The sequence below is a fragment of the Xenia sp. Carnegie-2017 genome, unplaced genomic scaffold, assembly GCF_021976095.1.
Source record: "Xenia sp. Carnegie-2017 unplaced genomic scaffold, XeniaSp_v1 HiC_scaffold_23, whole genome shotgun sequence".
NCBI classification, from domain to species: Eukaryota; Metazoa; Cnidaria; class Anthozoa; order Malacalcyonacea; family Xeniidae; genus Xenia; species Xenia sp. Carnegie-2017.
In genome coordinates this window covers 1,454,510-1,473,924 of record NW_025813486.1, presented here as the reverse complement: position 1 = coordinate 1,473,924, position 19,415 = coordinate 1,454,510, and the positions used below count along the sequence as shown (strand labels likewise).

General features: G+C 34.8%; 2 protein-coding genes and 2 long non-coding RNA genes across 4 annotated transcripts; 1 reads left to right on the top strand and 3 right to left on the bottom strand.

Moving 5' to 3' along the window:
- Positions 1-2,317: 2,317 nt before the first annotated feature.
- LOC124447960 (exocyst complex component 7-like) lies at positions 2,318-13,350 on the bottom strand. The gene is made up of 6 exons (XM_046998952.1): positions 13,267-13,350; positions 12,642-12,704; positions 12,421-12,487; positions 11,896-11,961; positions 11,687-11,819; positions 2,318-2,404 (listed from the first exon to the last, which is right to left on the bottom strand). The coding sequence occupies exons 1-6, from the start codon at positions 13,348-13,350 to the stop codon at positions 2,356-2,358; spliced, it is 462 nt and encodes a 153-aa protein (XP_046854908.1). The 3' UTR covers positions 2,318-2,355.
- On the top strand, positions 9,129-9,881 carry LOC124447867. Its single transcript, XR_006948862.1, has 2 exons — positions 9,129-9,212; positions 9,498-9,881. It is a non-coding gene; the product is annotated as an uncharacterized LOC124447867 (long non-coding RNA).
- A 449-nt stretch (positions 13,351-13,799) lies between the features above and the next one.
- LOC124449574 lies at positions 13,800-14,416 on the bottom strand. Its single transcript, XR_006949450.1, has 3 exons — positions 14,316-14,416; positions 14,124-14,243; positions 13,800-13,863 (listed from the first exon to the last, which is right to left on the bottom strand). It is a non-coding gene; the product is annotated as an uncharacterized LOC124449574 (long non-coding RNA).
- Positions 14,417-15,330: 914 nt separating this feature from the next.
- On the bottom strand, positions 15,331-17,319 carry LOC124447959. The gene is made up of 4 exons (XM_046998951.1): positions 17,265-17,319; positions 16,758-16,812; positions 16,283-16,455; positions 15,331-15,376 (listed from the first exon to the last, which is right to left on the bottom strand). Exons 1-4 carry the CDS (start codon positions 17,315-17,317, stop codon positions 15,331-15,333), a joined length of 327 nt encoding a protein of 108 aa, XP_046854907.1. The 5' UTR covers positions 17,318-17,319.
- Positions 17,320-19,415: the final 2,096 nt, after the last annotated feature.

Genomic DNA, 19,415 nt, shown 5'->3' with positions numbered 1-19,415 from the left:
GCAACCAGCCTAGTTTACTAAAGTTTACAACACTTCTAGAATAAGGGTCTACTCAAGAATTACTCGGGCATTTTTGTAACCTTAGGAGACAGTGGAGTTCTTTAACGTCGCAGGTATTCCAAACCATGCTCCCGTACATAAGGACGGGTTTAATCAAGGCGTTATAGTATAAAAGTCTTTCTTTTATTGGAAGGTATCTCTTTATCTTTTTTAATAAACCAATACGCTGAGAAAGCTTGGCCTTTAGGCTAGAAATGTGGTCACTAAATGTAAGATCTTGATCGAGTGTTACTCCAAGCAATTTATAAGAGGTTACTTGTTCTATTTCGGCCCCATCAAGGGTCACTGACAGGTGATTGCCATCAACTAATGATGAATGTAGCCTCTTTCCAGTGATAAGTAATGCTTTGGTTTTAACAGGGTTTAGGACCATCCCATTTTTGCTAGACCATTTACTTAATTTATCCATGTATTCTTGAAGACGTCGTTCCAATTCCAAAGGTGCATTAACGATATTAGCGCTGGCTTTAAATGTGGTGTCATCCGCGTAAGCATGAATAGTTGAGTCCGATCCAACAGCTTCGGGAAGATCATTGACGAAAATTAAAAAAAGTAGAGGTCCTAATATGCTACCTTGAGGAACTCCATTGGTTAGCATAAGTTGTGACGAAGTCGAGTTATTTACAGTGACACACTGTTTGCGATTGAGTAGATAGCTCTGCAATAGCTTTACAACATTATCTGGAAATCCATATGATCTTAACTTTACTAGGAGAATGTCATGATTGATCAAGTCGAATGCCTTGCTATAGTCCTACAGATAGACACACCGTTTCAAATCAAACTCATGCAGATAAACATACTGTTTTCAATGAAACTCTTACAGATAGACACACCGTTTCAAATTAAACTCATGCAGATAAACATACTGTTTTCAATGAAACTCCTGATGGACACACGTTTCAAATCAAACTCATGCAGATAAACATACTGTTCTCAATGAAACTCTTACAGATAGACACACCGTTTCAAATCAAACTCATGCAGATAAACATACTGTTTTCAATGAACTCTTACAGATAGACACACCGTTTCAAATCAAACTCATGCAGATAAACATACTGTTTCCAATGAAACTCACAGATAGACACACCGTTTCAAATCAAACTCATGCAGATAGACATACTGTTTTCAATGAAACTCTTACAGATAGACACACGTTTCCAATCAAACTCATGAAGATAAACATACTGTTTTCAATGAAACTCTTACAGATAGACACACCGTTTGCAATTAAACTCATGCAGATAAACATACTGTTTCCAATGAAACTCCTACAGATAGACACACCGTTTCCAATCAAACTCATGCAGATAAACATACTGCTTTCAATTACTGTTAGCGTTTAATTTTTTTCCAAACCAGTGTCGTATAAACACGACCCCAAGCCGTACGACTTTCACACCGTATTCAAAATCAACGGATGATGTGTGAACTGGGTCCGAATCACACAAAGGCATGCGCACTACAGTCTTCATACCTGTCTATGTTTATCAAGAACATCTCCTTTAAAGCAGTAAGTATCTGGAAAACCCTGGGAACGAGCGCATTCACGCACGCTCACAACTCGATGTTGGCAGGGATGAAGAACTCGTCCCTAAAGAAAATAAATCTCAAACTTTTAAAGTCAATAAAAATAGAAAATTGACAGGTTTTGGTCACCAGTTTTCCCATCGGTTCAGGATTCGTTATAGTCGTACTGAAATAGCCATCCCACTCCAGTCTTCCATAGAGACCAGCCCAGTGATTGTGTCTGTTACCAGTATGAGGTAAACACCATGGGATAAGGGTGTTAAATTGTCTATCCTGTGGATCACAGGGGACACCCTCAACACAGCTGCATACACCACGTTGTTGCCCGGATGAACTAGTGCCATTCTTTTTATCCTTATGCGTGTAACGCAATTTCTCCGTATATTTCCCATCTGCCAGGCGAACACATATGTTCGGTAAGTCACGCCAATCGGATCCGGGTACTTGGGGAATACGCTGTATCCTGGCAACGACCAATGACGTCATCTCTTTGCACACGATCACGCAAAACGGTGTTTTCATTATACATACGGATCTGTAAACAGAATTGTCAGCTTTTATGTTGTATTTAATGCAGTTTAAGAATAGTGTGAAGATCTGATATCAGATGTAATAAAATTATAAATGGCTGTCTACTACGAAGCGGGACTACGAGGTATCCACCTGTCTCTGGAAATGGGACTGCGCATCTCCATCGTATGATATTTCTATTGCCTTTACCGTTTCTGATTTCTGGTAAATCTGACAAAGCATCTCGTACCGTCACTGTACGATATGGAGCAGAATCATTTCTCGTGATATTAGATGCAAACTGCAAACATAAAAAAATCAGATTCATGTAAACATGAAAATTGAGATAGTTATAATCTCGACGTAGTTAACATTGCTTTATTTCATGTAAAATTGGTCACGATGGTCAATAAAATAAAAACATCGCTACACAACACATAGGAGGAAAAAATACGAGATCAAATTACAAGATTCGGACAATCAAATGGTCGGCGATAGTATTGTTTATGTAGAATAATGGCAATAAAATAAAAAGAAGATGCTCTTGGGGCATTTGTAAATCTTATTTTAGAAATACAGAACGACTAATTATAAAGGCAGAAGGTGTAAGAGTGAATAAAAACCATTTTCCGGCAAATCAAAGGAAAGCTTGGATATGACATGCAATATGCATGTACAAAGTTATAGAGAAAATTAAAACATCTCTAACATTGTCGCAGACTTTACAAGTTGTAACAAAGTGTTGATAAGTTTGATATGCATTTGTCTAACATTAAGAAGACAAGAGCATGACAAAATATATGATTCAAAATTTGCTAAGCGCATATACAAGCACCAATTTCACTGCTAGCTCCGTCACAAATTAATTTAGAATCACATCTGAGCATGCGTAGTCAACTCCACCAACTTTCCAAGTTAGTGGTCATGGCAACGTCCAACTGGATGACTAGTACAGATTATGGAGTAATTAGCTCGCTCAGTAACAAATTTTCAGATATATTACTTGCGCATGCGCAGTCTGCTCGAGCATGCGGAGTCGACTTGACAAGCTGCTCAGGTTCATGGTTATGGCAACGACAAACTGCATCTACCAGCACCAATTTTGAAATAAATAGCATGCTTACCTGCAAATTAATATAGAAATCATCTGCGCATGCGCTAGGGCAGTAGTGACAACACCACAACTTTCGTAAGGCTTTGAATTTTTGTATATATATAAAGCCAATACTAGGTATAGTAGATGTCAACTAGCAGTGGAAGCTGGGTGCGATATAGTATGCAGTGGCAGGGGACAACACTTCGGTGGCGTCCGCACTTTCCCTGCGTACGAGCAAAGCCTATCGCAGGTGATCTCGGGGTCTGATGGGCGGAAGCTTGCTATTGCATCTCCCAAGTAAGATAGCGTGGAGGTGCCGAAATCTCCTACCGAAACGTTAACATGCGGCGTTCTAGTGCCTTGCGCTTAAGAAGGTATCGGGAAGCATGGACCGAAAACGGGGTTTTTTTGCTTTTGAATTTTATCTGTTGTTTATTTTTTCTCATAAAATAAACAAAGCAATGTTTTAATTAACTTCTTCTGACACCTATAATATAAGACGACCTTCAACATGTTTTATACAATTTTTATTGGTTTATATCTTTCTGATTTAACTCTCTCATTTGCTGTTTCTCGTGCATCACGAGCAAACCATGCAAGCGCTTCATGGCAAAAGGATTATCTGGTTCCCTTAATTAACATGCGACGCTCTAGTGCTCAACTATCTCGGTGTATCGGAAGCCATGGACCGAAAACTGGATTTTTGCTTTCGAATTTTATCTTTTGTTTACCTTTCGTTTAGAGTTCTTATCATAAAAGAAACTAGAACATCAAAGGATACTGCAAAGGTTCAAACAACCTCTGTCTTCTTGAATTATAATTTAAACCAACTGTAAACACGTTTTTTAATCCTAACCTTTACAATTGTTCTCATCATGAACGAGAGCATCCGTGGGCTTCGTGGAAAAGGGATTTTCTAATTTCTTATAATAGTTTCTACTAAGATAACATTTAATAAGCCTTGAAACTTGGATTGTCTGAACCTCTTTCAACGCTTATGTTATAAAATTTTGATACATTATTCACAGTAAATTTCTTTTTACTTAAAAATATTTTCATGATTCAATCTAGAAAGTAACTTCCTTCTCGAGTAATTTTACGATTAAACAGCACACTTTTGGATTCAAAGGTTTTCTTTTGATCGCATGGAGACAGCAGTCAAAGCTATTACGTACATGCATGTTCTGTATTTCGTTGTATGGAACCACCCAACCAAAGAATATCCAGATCTGATTTTAGCTGCATCGAGCGAAGAAAATTGAAGAATTTTTTTTAACTGTCACTTTTATATTTATAATTCTACGTATCATGTAAAACAGAGACACTTAAAACAGAGAAAGATTAAACACGTAATCCTTTTGTCGGCAAAGGACAGGATTAGTCAATTTAATTAATACAGACTCCAATGTACTTAATTATGTCTTCACTTCATGTCTCCACTTAATTAAATTGACTAATCCCCTTTGCCGACAAAAGTTACGTGTTTAATCTAATCGAGTACGATGTTTTGTAAAAATTCGTAGTCGTGACTACGATGTCTTTTTAAGCAAAGTAGGTATATTTTTCATTGTGTAGAAATTAGTTTACAGTACTATTTTCGAGCATCAGGCTTTAATTTAGAACATTTTTGAGCATATGTAATTTAAAAGGAAATACGACCTGCAAAACTTTTATGTATTTCGTACGCAAAGTGAACCGTAAACCAACAATAAAATCGTATAAATATATCGTACATAAAATTTAAAATAGTAAAGATTTTTCACTCTAAAGAGTCCTATGTTCTTGCAAAATCAGTATTACCGATTAGTTGATATCATTATTGACAAATAGAGCCGTAGCTGCTTCGCAAACGTCGGTGTTTTACACAATAAAAAGGCTCGTTCTATTGTTTACAACTAAAGCAAAAAATTTTGACGAAGCGATAACGACAACAAACTTCCTCATGCCATTCTCTTACACGGTCAAACTTCGCTCGTTGTCGTAGTCGTACTATTGCTAAAGCTCTCTAATATTCCCATCAAGCAATTTAGCAAGTTTATTAAGCAGGATACGTGTACAATAAATGGTTCTGCAGGATATGCATGTACAAGATTTTACATTCTCATACTAATAAAGTCTCGAGAAATACAATACATAACTGAGATATTTCGCAATCACCACTATTGTATAATTTACAAAAATGAATGCTTCAACATTTTGCTGTGTGTTTCATGTGGATTTAATTATACGATTGATAAATAAGAACTAAAATTGCTTAGGTTACAAAAACTCAGCAAAATCATAAATAGTGCGCGCATCATGTGAAAATTGTATTTGAAGACGGATGCATTAGAAGAAACATTTAAACGTGTGACAAGTCTAGACTTGAGGCTCAACAACAGGTAAAGCATCTTTATAATTATTGAAATAACATAAGAACGATGTGAAAAAACAGTTTTAAACATTGATTTGTCAACAGCAATAACATAATTTGGAAATTCCATCAATGACGATCAGTTGATCGTCACAAACACTCATAACCAAAACGAATGCGATGAACATATATAATTTATCCAAAGTTTGTAATAAATTGATAAACAAGCTATTGTGAATTAAGGATTAAAACACGACATACAGAGAAACAAACAGACGTGAACACAAATTAACTAAACCATTTTGCATTTAAAATAGAAAATATAATCTAAAGTTGTAACCTAGACCAAGGAGAGAACCTAATAAAAGAACGCTCGACACATAAGGATGGATTCTAAAGGACAAGCAAATGATGTAACCATTCAGCACATTCAGCATTACCTGGAAATTTGTCACAATGCAACACTGAAAAGTTATTCAAAAGATGGTTTCATTGATGGAAGAGAAATACTCCAAAGAGAAGCAACACATATTGAAGACGTCCTTTTGGCCTGTACCACTGGGAATGAACAAGTTTCACAAATATTGATGACAAGCGATTTATTTCAATTATCATGCAGATTCTTTTTCAATAGGGCCATCAATGGCATCATTTCTGAAGAGATACTGATCAAATTTGTACAAACTTGCTCCGACTTAGCAGAAGAGCACGGGAAAATAAGACAAAAGATTGATTTTGATTGCATTCTGGTTGATTGTGAAGTAGAAAATCGTATGGCTGTCCGATGGCTATTTCGAAAAAATGGAGAAAGTCATCGATGAGTACGATAGAAGTGAATTTCAGATGACGAGCCATTACTGAAAGCACATTTCAAATACCAGTTGGGTCGGTACTATTTCAACAAATCAAAAGACAAAATGAGCAACAAAGAAACAGCGAGAATATTTTGAAAAACTGTTAATAATGTCGAAGAATCTTGCAAATTAAGGAAACAAAGCATGGAAGAGAGAACTCGTCCCCTTTGACAAAGTTGACGTAATTTTGTCTCTTCATGCTTGGTTGTTTAAGAAAATATCAGAGCAAACAACGTCACCAAGTAGAAAGTTTCAATGAACTGATTGCTATGGCGAAAGATTGCTATGAAGCTGCTTTAGTGGACGAGTTTCTTGGAAAACATAAATTAGAATGTCATAAAGTCTTGGGTGATTTGCTGTTACAAATGAAGACAAATTGAGGCTGCAAGAAATTGCTTTGAATGTTTTGAAGAGTTGAAAGCTAACAAAGAAGAAACGTATACTTGCTCAAAACTATGCCACATCTTTGATGAAGTTGCAGGAATATGAAAGAGGGGAAGAAATGATCCAGAAAGCTATAGCTTTAGTAGACGAGTTTCTTGGAAAACATCCCTAAAAGTAGAATGTCATGAAGTCTTGGGTGATTTGCTGTTAGAAATGGAAGAAAACAGGTCTGCAAAGAAAAATTATGAAAGTGCTTTGAATGTTTTTGAAGAGTTAGAGCTAACTCCAAACAAAGGAAAGGTATACTTGCTCAAAAAGTATGCCACATCTTTGATGAAGTTGCAGAAATATGAAAGAGGAAACAAAATGTTCCAGAGAGCGTCCGAAATTAATGCAGAATATAAATTAGGTTTGGAAGACCTGATCGAGAAAGCTCGACAACAATATAACTGGAAAAAGAACCAACGACATTAAATCTCAACATACTTCAATAAATTAAAATGATTTCGTATCATTTTGTTCATAAAAGAAAAACTGCAATCATAAATATACCAATATAGTGGTCATGAAGTGCACAAATCTTAGCGTCTTATGTTAAAAAGTATAAATAATAGTTAAAAACTATACACATATACATCACGTGATTTTAAAAATCGATAATAATTCAATATTCGCGCAGTTGTGGAAATATCGTACCTCAAAAAAAATTCAAATACATATATTACTAGTTAAGTCAATATGCAATTAATATAGATATTTTTTTGAATGATTTTGTTTACCTCTTGTAAAATGTATAATTAATATTCCATGAGTTAATATTATTTTATTAAAGTTGGGCAGCATATTAGAATTTCGGTATCTACTTCAAATATAGTTTTTGCTCAAAGACCCAACGGAAATTAATTTAAAATATGAAAACACGACACTGGAGTGATTTGAAGTGAAGTTTCAAACATCATATCACTCATGATGAAGACACAACAATAAAGTATATAAGGACTTTGATTGCCTTTCATGGAACAAACAACAAGTAGCGCCGGATATGCATTTACAAAATCTTAACATCCTTACATTGATGACAGATGAGATATATATAAGAAATACTGTTTACTAACACAATACATAATTAAAATATTTTCTTTACAATAATGGTAGTTGAAAAGAGCAATGATCATTGCTGGCTTCCGACATTTTTTGTGGACTTCATGTGGATTTTAATACACAATCAATTAATAATAAATGAAATTTCCTAGGTTACTAAAACGGCAAAAACCTTAAAAAGTGCATAATATGTGCATAATTAGTTGAAGACGCGAAAGTAAATAAATCGTAGTTAGAAAAGAAACATTAAAACCTTTGAAAAGTCAAGACTTGAGGCAAAACAATGACATGTAAAGCATCTTTATAATTATGAACATAATATAAGAAGCATGTAAAGAATAATTTTATAGCAATAAAAAAAATTTCATCAATAGTGATGACTCGTGTTTACAACATCAAATCGACGCTATGAATAGTTGGGTGGCAAATTGACAGCTTAGAAAAGCTGAATGTAGAGCTTTTGTATTCATAATAAAGAATACGTATTTTAGATATAATATTTAATAATAAAATATAGCGAAAGAACACTTCTATTCGTTTCATCGATTCGACGCTTTCTGTGGCAACATGACTAAGGAACGCGAGGCTCATGACATCGTCACAAACGCTCAATATTAGTACCCTACGAATGCAATCTCAACACATATAAACTAACACATGTATATAGTTGTAAATTGAGGTTTAAATCACAACATACAGACAAAGAATATAAGGAATATATAAGGAATAAAGTTTTCCACATCAAATTACTCATAATTGACATAAAATATATGTATGAACTCTGATGTAAAAAAATTGTTCTCGTACGATAAAACAATAATGGTTCTTCAGGATATACATGTACAATAAATGGTTCTGCAGGATATACGTGTACAATAAATGGTTCTGCAGGATATACATGTACAATAAATGGTTCTGCAGGATATACATGTACAATAAATGGTTCTGCAGGATATACATGTACAATAAATGGTTCTGCAGGATATACATGTACAATAAATGGTTCTGCAGGATATACATGTACAAGATTTTTACATTCTCATACTAATGAGTCTCGAGAAATACAATACATAACTGAAATATTTCGCAATCACCACTATTGTATAATTCAAAAAAATGAATGCTTCAAAATTTTGCTGTGTGTTTCACGTGGATTTAATTATACGATTGATAAATAAGAACTAAAATTGCTTAGGTTACAAAAAACTCAGCAAAAATCATAAATAGTGCGCATCATGTGAAAATTGAATTTGAAGACGGATGCATTAGGAGAAACATTTAAACGTGTGACAAGTCAAGACTTGAGGAAGTTCAACAACAGGTAAAGCATCTTTATAATTATTGAAATAACATAAGAACGACGTGAAAAAACAATTTTTAAACTTTGATTTGTCAACAGCAATAACATAATTTCAAAATTCCATCAATGGCGATCAGTCGATCGTCACAAACACTCACAACCAAACGATACGATGAACATGTATAATTTAACCAAAGTTTCTAATAAATTGATAAACAAGCTGTGAATTGAGAATTAAAACACGACATACAGAGAAACAAACAGACGTGAACACAAATTAACTAAACCATTTTGCATTTAAAATAGAAAATATAATCTGAAGTTGTAACTTTGACCGAGGAGAGAACCTAAAAAAAGAACACTCGACACATAAGGATGGATCCTAAAGGACAAGCAAATGATATATCCATTCAGCACATTCAGCATTACCTTGAAATTTGTCACAATGCAACACTGAAAAGTTATTCAAAAGATGGTTTCATTGATGGAAGAGAAATACTCAAAAGAGAAGCAAGAAATATTGAAGACGTCCTTTCGACCTGTACCACTGGGAATGAACAAGTTTCACAAATATTGATGACAAGCGATTTATTTCAATCGTCATGCAGATTCTTTTTCAATACGGCCATCAATGGCGTCATTTCTGAAGAGATACTGATCAAATTTGTACAAACTTGCTCCGACTTAGCAGAGAGCACGGGAAAATAAGACAAAGATTGATTTTGATTGCATTCTGGTTGATCATGAAGGTAGAAAATCGTTATGGCTGTCCGATGGCTATTTCGAAAAAATGGAGAAAGTCATCGATGATTCTAATAGAAGCGAATTTCCAGATGAAGAACCATTACTGAAAGCACATTTCAAATACCAGTTGGGTCGATACTATCTCAACAAATCAAAACACGAAAAAGCAGCCCAACAAACAGCGAAATATTTTGAAAAGCTGCTAATAATCGAAGAATCGCGTGACTTAAGGAAACAAAACATGGATAGAAGAACTCGTCCCCTTTGACGAAAGTTGACGTGATTTTGTCGCTTCTCATGCTTGGTTATTTAAGAAAATATCAGAGCACAACGTCACCAAGTAAAAGTTTCAATGAACTGATTGCTATGGAGAATGATTGCTATGAAGAAGCTACAGCTTTAGTGGACGAGTTCCTTGGAAAACATCCCCTTAAAGTAGATTGTCATAAAGTCTTGGGAAATTTGCTGTTACAAATGAACCAAAAGGAGTCTGCAAGGAAAAATTATGAAAGTGCTTTGAATATTTTTGAAGAGTTAGAGCTAACTCCAAACAAAGGTAAGGTATACTTGCTCAAAAACTATGCCACATCTTTGATGAAGTTGAAGGAATATGAAAGAGGGGAAGAAATGTTCCAGAGAGCGTCCGAAATTAATGCACAATATAAATTAGGTTTGGAAGACATGATCGAGACAACTCGACAACAATATAACTAGAAAAGAACCAACGACATTAAATCGCAACATACTTCAATAAATTAAAATGATTTCGTATCATTTTGTTGATAAAAAAAACTGCAATCATAAACATACCAATATAGTGGTCATGAAGTGCACAAATCTTAGCGTCTTATGTTAAAAGTATAAATAATAGTTAAAACTATTCACATATTTATCACGTGATTTTAAAATCAATAATAATGCACTATTCGCGCAGTTGTGGAAATATCGTACCTCAAAAAGAAATTCAAATACATATATCACTCGTTAAGTCAATATGCAATTAATAAAGATATTTTTTTGAATGATTTTGTTTATCTCTTGTAAAATGTATAATTAATATTCCATGAGTTAATATTATTTTATTAAAGTTGGGCAGCTTATTAGAATTTCAGTATCAGCCGACGCAATTTTAAGGCAATTTTCTACTTTTATCGTTGTTTCCATATGATACAAATATTTCATGTTGAATTAAAGTTACGTAAAGTAACGTTTCCAAAAGCTTTTCATCGCCAGGTTAGAAGATTCCTGATATGAATTGCCGGCTTTTTATAGTTTATAAGATGCGATATTGCAGCATGAATTTTGAACTTAATCCTTCGCTATATTGCTACAAGTACCTCTACTTGTCAGTTAAATCGAATATTATAAACCTTACGATGTTCTAGTGTTGATAATACGAATCCTCGCGCGCTTTTATCCCAACATGAAAACATGTGACTTGGACGAAATTAGAACTCGCACCAAGCACACAAAGATGGGAGACGAGTCAAATCTCTATAGAACTGCGTATGGACGAGAGACTCTCGCCACTATAGCAGTTTTCTGCATGGCACCTCTTTCAACTTTATTCCCAAGTCATCGTCAGCAGTAGCGTAGCCAGCCACATGTTTAGATCGAATTTTTATTTTATGAATTCCGACACAGTTTTATATAGTGTTAAAAATGATAAAATTCAAATTCTCTAATCTCTAACTATTTTACGGTAGTCAGTCATTGAGAAGTGTATGTTATAAAATATTAAAGAAACTAACCTCTGCAATCCTTTCAAAATGTAGTTATAATTGTTTAATAAGAATATCCCAGACAGGGCAACTTGACCCAACATTGTAACGTAACTTTTCGACTTCAGTTCAAGATTTAATCCAAGAGCACCAAGAACACGACCTTCAACATTTAAAATACACACGTAAGCTATGATAAAGAAGAATGCATTTATAAGGAAAGAATTTTGAAAACTTACCAAAGTATCGAGCAACAAGAGTTTTAGGTGATACACTGTCACCAATTCGTGGATCCATTACAGATTCTATATGAACAAAAATGTACAACTTACTTAAATGCAAAGTATCTGTTCTTTTCATTCATTCCTTTTCACGTAAGCTTAAACAAAAGTCGTGATCTAGTACGTACGTTCATATAAATTGGGGCATTTGTTGATAAATAACAGTAAAATGTATCATCCAGGTGTAGAGCGAGGTATGTGTGGATAATTCAGTCAGAACTTGTGAATATTGACGACGAATAAATACTTCAATAAAGAAGGCAATCTTACGCTAGGGTCTGGTCTCATGTTTCTCACAAGCTTTACCGTTCAGTGATTCTAAATCTATGTATTCAAGAACAATTCAATTTTGAAACTAATGTACATGAGAAACGATCGTCAATATCCAATCATAGGGTCATTCACCGGCAAGACCATCGTTCAAAAATGTTTTAGGATAAAACTGAAATAATCAACATTAAGATAATGCATCTTAAATATTACCTGAGTTTAAGAGCATATTTCCAACAGTGTCCGTATATCCCAACAGGTGCTCAAGAAATATCAACGTCTATAAAATAATACAACAAAGAGTAACTTTATAAAAAACTTTCGCTCGCGAAATTAATTTACTTGACAAAGAAAATGCATTTACAGACGAAATACACGAGAGATCATGTAAGACTAGCAACATTGCTTTAAGTCTAGTCAGTCACATTACATACATTGCTTGTGAGTTCATGAACAGTGCCATCTTTAGGCATATTTGATTGCTTGTCCGGCTCATGCTAAAAGAAAAACATCAAGTAACAATAAAAATGCCATGAATTTACTGGTGAGGGTGTGTATTTCTGTTAGTAAGGTGGGATGTGTGTGCGCACCTCTGTTAGTAAGGTGGGATGTGTGTGCGTACCTCTGTTAGTAAGGTGGGGTGGGAGAGCGTACCTCTGTTAGTAAGGTGGGGCTGAGTACACCTGTTAATAAAGTGAAGGTGCTCACCCCTCCTTACCAAGAGGAGGTGAAGAAGAGGTTAGGTGAATTTTCTTACAAAATATTACTATAACAGAAATGAACACAAAGTGTGACATAACACGATGACATCTACAAAAGTCAAAAAATCTAATCCAAACTAAGGTACCCTCCCAAACAATCATCCTGGATCCTTCTCTGAGAGAGACGTCATGGATGTAAAGAGAAATTATGGTAGCATAAAATAAATGATCTCGTCAATGTCATTAATGAAGAAGACGTTTAGTAAGATTCATTGCTGTAATTAATTACATTCAACAAAGCTTTATAAGTTGTCATGAATTTCAACATCTTTGCTACGATCACGTTCAACAAACAAACCTTGATATTTTCAGTAAAGTCATCCAAAGCTTTAGCTCCTAAAGCAATGAACAAAAGAAAGATAGAGCGAGAGAACACATCCATTCAGGGACGAAACTAGAACGTTAAGTGAGGGGGAGGGTTGGGTGAATATTTACAAGATAAAGCGAGAGAACACATCCATTCAGGGACGAAACTAGAACGTTAAGTGAGGGGGGAGGGGTGGGTGAATATTTACAAGATAAAGCAGAGAACACATCCATTCAGGGACGAAACTAGAACGTTAAATGAGAGGGAGGGGTGGGTGAATATTTACAAGATAGAGCGAGAGAACACATCGGAACGAGCCTAGAGCGTTAAAGGAGTGAGGGTGGGTGGGTGAATATTTACATATTCAGTACTTCCCTGCAAATTTTCTTTTGAAATTATAATCGCTAACAAACCAAATCAGTCAAGCAGAGGTGAATATATGAATATTTCCTCCCACTTAACGTTCTAGTTTCGTCCCTGCCCCCCAAGAGATGATGTAACACATCGATAAAATTTTAAATATCCTACCACGGACTCCAAATTAACAAAAAGATTTGGGATTGCTGCTTGAGTTGGAGTACGAACTCCCTAGAACAGATGAAATTTTAAGATTTTCTTAGGCTACACGTGAAAATGACCACATGTAACAAAAAAAAAACAAGTCAAAATATAGAAATATGTAACATATTAAATCAGAATACATGACATAACATGTTGGCATTATAAAAACTGTGACACTCTTCATCAAGAATATGGCGCATTTGTATGTTCGCAAAGTTTGAGCCACATTTAACGTGCTCTAAATTTTTCCTAAGAAAAAAAGGGTACCTGTAAAGTTTCCTATTTACCTGTAATGCTTGAGAGAACAAAGGCAACACAGATTTAACATACTTGAGCACGGGAAGAATAGGCAACAGAGAGAAATATTCTCTTTTCGCAATTAATTTTCTTGCCGAGTTTTCCATGACCTCAATAAGGAATGAAAAAACGTTTAAAAACGTGAAAAATTTCAAACAAATTCTTCTCATAAAGCGACTTACTTCTCCCTCGACAATCAACGTTTCAATCAAATTTTGAATGAGAACGTCAAAAATACCATCTCTATGTTCTTTACAAATGATCAAATTTATCAATGTCCGTTCACTCTAAGAATGACATATCTGCAAAATAACTTTTGCATCGAAAAAATACACTTTAAAATACACTTTAAAATACACTTTAAAAAATACACTTTAAAAAATAAACTTTAAAATACACTTTAAAATACACTTTAAAATACACTTTAAAATACTTTAAAATACACTAAATAAAACACTTTAAAATACACTTTAAAAATACACTTTAAAATACACTTTAAAATACACTTTAAAAATACACTTTAAAATACACTTTAAATAAATTAAAATACACTAAAAATACACTTTAAAATACCTTTAAAAATACACTTTAAAAATACACTTTAAAATACTTTAAAATACAGCTAAAATCACTAAAGATGCTGCTAAAGATGCACTTAAAAATAAACTTTAGATCTGTTAAGAATAGACTAAGATGCAGCTAAGATCTGCTTCTAAAGTCTGGCCTAAAGATCTGGCTAAAATCTGCACCTTAAAATGCACTAAAGATGCAGGCTAAATCTGCTTTAAAGAATGTAGCTAAAGATGCTGCTAAGTCTTGCTAAGATCTGCTTTAAGTCTGGCTAAAGATGCACTAAAATGCACTTAAAGATAAACTAAGATGCACTTCAAAGAATCAAACTTTAAAATCTGGCTAAAAATCAGCACTAAAATGCACTTAAAATCAGGCTTTAAGATCTGCACCTAAAATACACTAAAAATGCTTTAAAATACAGCTAAAAATCAACTTTAAAAATCTTTCTAAATACAAACTAAAAATACAAGCTTAAAATACACTCTAAATCTGGCTAAAAATACACTTTAAAATACTGCTTAAAATACACTTTAAAAATACACACTAAAATACACTTTAAAAAATATTTAAAATACACTTTAAAATACGCGTTAAAACAACTATGTGCAACAAACCTGGAGAAGTTTAAAAGTGCATGAAAAGAGTGATGAATCGACCAGCTTCTATCTCACTAAATAAATAAAGAAATTTGTTTCTACGTATGAATCTTTAAAAGATAACAGTGTTAGAGTTAAAACACAAAAGCAACGAGTTCGAGGAAAGAATCAAAGTTAAAGGTTTCGGAAGATTATTGAGATAAATTCTGCCTGGTTTAGCTAATTACTTTAACTTGAAAACTCAGCCATTTTAACGATAATGTCACAGATTAAGAATATACAGAAGAGTCACTCATGTCGGAGCCTTTGATGTTTTTGTCCTCGCGCATGTCGTGCCGCGCATGGTGGCCGCCATTATTCCAGCCAGATGATTAAGGTTTTTGACTTTTTCGAAACCTTTAAAATGATCCGAAGTCATTTCTTGAGTCAAAATATACTTGAATTCATTATTAAGTAATGACGCAATGTAATTTTAATGGTTGGAAACAAGTGAGAAATCTTAATCATCTGGCTGGAATAATGGCCGACATGAGGACGTGTTGTACACCTGGTGACCTTCTGTATAATCATTATTCTGTGCTAATGCGGTCTATAACACGTGACGGAAGACCACTGAACTAAAATACCTGGAACGCTACCTGTAATACAAAACCCTAATGATTTTTGAAGACGTGATTTTACCCCAGATGTGTAGTCAATTATTACTCCGCGAGAGAATCTCGAAACACCAAACACGCGTGACTGGTGTAAAATCTCGCGTGTCTGGGTTTAAGATTTGGCTTCAATTATTTGCTTCAGGTAGCGTTCCAAGTATTTTAGTTCAATGGGAAAGAACTAAGCCTGTCGGTTGAAGAGCATTTTTATCCAGTTGGATTTGAAATCATCTTCTTACGACGAACAATTACGAGCAATTACGACGAACGCCGAACGACAAAAAGTTTACAAACACAGAACAAAAAATACACAATAAAATACATTACTCTTCATCCTCTTTGGATGTTGACAAATCGAACATTGCAGCTGGTGAGTTGACTTTCCGATTTCCTGTATATTCAAACGCTTTCGATGGTACACGACGCACAAGATTTCTTTTCATAGTTGATTTTCTTTGAGGAGTGATGCCGCTTAACTGTTTCAACTTCGGACTGATCATCTGAAGATGTAAATAAGTTTGTACATTGTGAGATTATCATTGAAGACGTTAACCTTGACACTTCAGGGAAATCCTGTTGAAAATTTTAGCCCCTACAATAAAACCATCTCTTCGTATCCAGAAAAGACTATCTCTCTAATGGGTGAAACATCGGTAAAAAATCTCGCTTCCTCTAGTAAAACAAATCTTGACAACACCCCACCCCCCGGGGGAAACATCAACATTTCCGATGAAAAAATTTTTCTAACTTTTCAGATAAAAAGATTATAGATAAAAAGATAGACTGACTTTTATGTACTTACAATGTTGGCAGGAGAATAACTTTCTATCTTTCCTAGCGAGTGTCCCTCGACTAATCTGAGGAAAGTCGAAAACAAAAAAACTTGAATATTTTATGAAAAGAACCCATTATTCTGCATTTAATATAGACGACGAATTTTATGAGAATAGACATATTTCGACATCTCATAATGTCTACTGAAGATGACATCAAGAAATGTAGAAACATGTCTATTCTCAAAAAAATCGTCGTTATATTAATGCACATTGCTAACAGTTCTTTTACGAAATTATAGAAACCCATTATTTCTTAATGCAGTCAAACGTTCACTGATATAAAATATTTTATAAAAACAAGCTTTCGGCTATAAAATATTTTTTTATAACCCGTCGAAGGCTGTAGACAGAGAGCCGAAAGCTTGTTTTATAAAAAAATTGTATATTAGTGAACGTTTGACTGCGTTATGTATAATACTGATAACGGATCACGCATTTTTCCCATTGTTTCTTGTAACAAGTACATCACAAACCCTTGTAAGGTCTTCATTAAGACACTTGATCGAATTTGACTGTACACATTCATAAAGTCTGAAAGAACAAAAAATTCTTTTATAAAATACCATATGCCAAACGCGTGCTCTGATTGGTCGATGTCCGACTTTGGATCAGACCATCAAAACACGAAAATTGAAATCGCTATCAGCGCAGTCGTGAAATTTTTGAACATACCATTGAACTAAAATACATGGGACGCTGCCTAATAATTTTTTGAAGCAAATTTTACACCCAGACACGCGAGATTTTACCCCGGACACGCGTGTGTAGTTCAATCGTCACCCAGAGAATCTCGAAACACAACACTCGCGTGTCTTGGGTAAAATTTCGCGTATCAGGGTGTAAGATTTGGCTTCAATCCACCTTTCCGACAGTAAACACACGCGTCAGAAATACGAGATCAAATTACAAAATTCTGACAATCAAATGGTCGGACATTGTATTGTTTATGTAGAATAGTGGCAATAAAATGGTTGGGAGATGCTCTTGGGGCATTTGTAAATCTTATTTTAGAAATCCAGAACGACTAATTATAAAGGCAAAAGGTGTTAGAGTGAATAAAACCATTTTCCGTCAAATGAAAAAAGCTTGGATATGACATGCAAAGTTATAGAAAATTAAAACATTTCGCAGATATTACGAGTGCCGTAACAAAGTGTTGATAAGTTTAATATGCATTTGTCAAAACAAGCTTAAGAAGACAAGTAGCATGCAAAAAATATATGATTGAAAACTTGCTCAGCGCATCTACAAGCACCAATTTCAGAGCTCGCTCTGTCACAAATTAATCGAGAATTAATGCGAGTATGCGTAGTCAACTTCACCAACTTTCCAAGTTCATGGTCATGGCAACAACCAATTGTATGTACTAGTACAGATTATGGAGTAATTAGCTCGCTCAGTAACAAATTTTCAGATATATTATCTGCGCACGCAGTCTGCTCGAGCATGCGCAGTCGGCTCGACCAGCTGGCCAAGTTCATGGTCATGGCAACGACCAACTGCATCTACTAGCATCGATTTTGAAGTAAATAGCATGCTTAGTAGCAATTTAATAAATCATCTGCGCATGCGCTCGAGCCTGCGCAGTCCACTCGACCAATTGTTCATAGTCATGGCAACGACTAACTAAATGTACTCGCACTACATTTGTGGCAATTAGCTCACTAAGTCGCAAATTATCAAAGAAATCATCTGGGCATGCGATAGTGACTTTGTTAATACCACAACTTTCGTAAGCCTCTGAATTTTGTATATATATATAAAGTCAATACTAGGTATAGTAGATGTCAACTAGCAGTGGAAGCTGGGTGCGATATAGTATGCAGTGGCAGGGGCCCACACTTCGGTGGCGACCGCACTCTCCTGCGTACCCCGAGCAAAGCCTATCGCAGGTGATCTCGGGGTTTGATGGGCGGAAGCTTGCTATTGCATCTCCCAAGTAAGATAGCGTGGAGGGGCCGAAATCTCCTACCGAAACGTTTAACATGCGGCGTTCTAGTGCCTTACGCTTAAGAGGGTATCGGGAAGCATGGACCGAAAACGGGGTTTTTTGCTTTCGAATTTTATCTTTTTGTTTACAAGAGTTCTTATCATAAAAGAAACTAGAACATTCAAGGATACGTTCAAACAACTTCTGTCTCCTTGAATTATAATTTAAACCAACTGTAAACACGTTTTTTACTCGTTACCACGTAACTTTCTCATAATTCTCTCGTGACGAATGAGAGCCTCCTTATACAATGTAACTCTCATCACGAACAAAGGCAGCCCATGAGGCTTCATGGAAAAAAATTGTTTCTTTTTATAATAGTTTCTACAAAGATAACATTTAATAAGCCATGCAACTTGTATCGTCTAAATTGAACCTCGGTTTCAAACCTTATGTTATAAAATTTTGATACATTTTTGATAGTAAATTTCTTTTTTATCTTACAATATTTTAATGATTCAATATAGAAAGTAACTTTACTTCTCGAATAATTTTACGAATAAACTGTACACTTTTCGGTTAAAAGGACTTCTTTTGATCGCATAGAGACAACCGTCCAATTTATTACGTAAATGCGTGTTCTATGCATTTCGTTGTATGAACCACCCAACCAAAGATTATCCAGATCTGATTT